The 780-nt window shown below is 27.8% G+C and overlaps 1 protein-coding gene across 1 annotated transcript in view; it reads right to left on the minus strand.

Moving 5' to 3' along the window:
- LOC104766469 (subtilisin-like protease SBT5.3) overlaps positions 483–780 on the minus strand; it is a 6,197-nt gene continuing 5,899 nt past the window's right edge. The window contains exon 11 of the mRNA XM_010490362.2: positions 483–759. Within this exon, the coding sequence (XP_010488664.1) occupies positions 706–759 (54 nt within the window). The 3' untranslated portion in view covers positions 483–705. The remainder of the gene's footprint in view (positions 760–780) is intronic.

Below are 780 nucleotides of genomic sequence, written 5' to 3' on the forward strand. Positions count from 1 at the left end.
GATATATTTGTATCAATGTTTTAAATAATAATAAAATAGATTACTTATTTTATACCAATTTCTTTTTAAGATACCCTAAATGTATATTGTTTTCTAGTTAAAACTTTTTTTCTTTTTCAAATATTTTTCTTTTATCTTATCATCCAAAAAGAACGCTACGATCACAATAATGTTGTCAGACAAAACGATTTAGGAGATGATAGACGAAATATAGAAGTAAGTATTATATTATATTTCTTTTTTTTAAATTGTCTAACAGTATATATGGCGTAACAGTACATAGATTTTTTTTTTTTTAAGTTATATTATTCTTTGGAATATTTTTGTGTATCGTGGTATAACTAAGGAAGTCAATCTACATAACATATTTTATAACCAACTAATGAATCAAATAATAATTTGAACTTTATAACTTATAACTATTATATAGTCTACGAAAAAAAAAGTTGTGTACTTCCGAAATATTAAATAGGGGAAGAGAAGAAACAAACATCTGGTTGATGAGCTATATTATTGATTTAATGATCACCACAACATTACACTACTGAACAATATGATAAACCACACCAACCACTACGCCATTCTTTGTAAGCCTTAACATTCAAACACAAGAAACTAAATTTCGTAAAAACAAATATCACCATTGGCACTACAAATCTAGTTAGTCCCTCTCATAGATATTATCAACTTGGATTTAGCCAAAAGTCAGAGCTTCACCACAATGGGACTTCTCACACGATGCTTCTTGTCTGACCAAACCAATTCTCCAAACACGTAGCC

The sequence above is a fragment of the Camelina sativa genome, chromosome 19 (assembly GCF_000633955.1).
Source record: "Camelina sativa cultivar DH55 chromosome 19, Cs, whole genome shotgun sequence".
NCBI classification, from domain to species: Eukaryota; Viridiplantae; Streptophyta; class Magnoliopsida; order Brassicales; family Brassicaceae; genus Camelina; species Camelina sativa.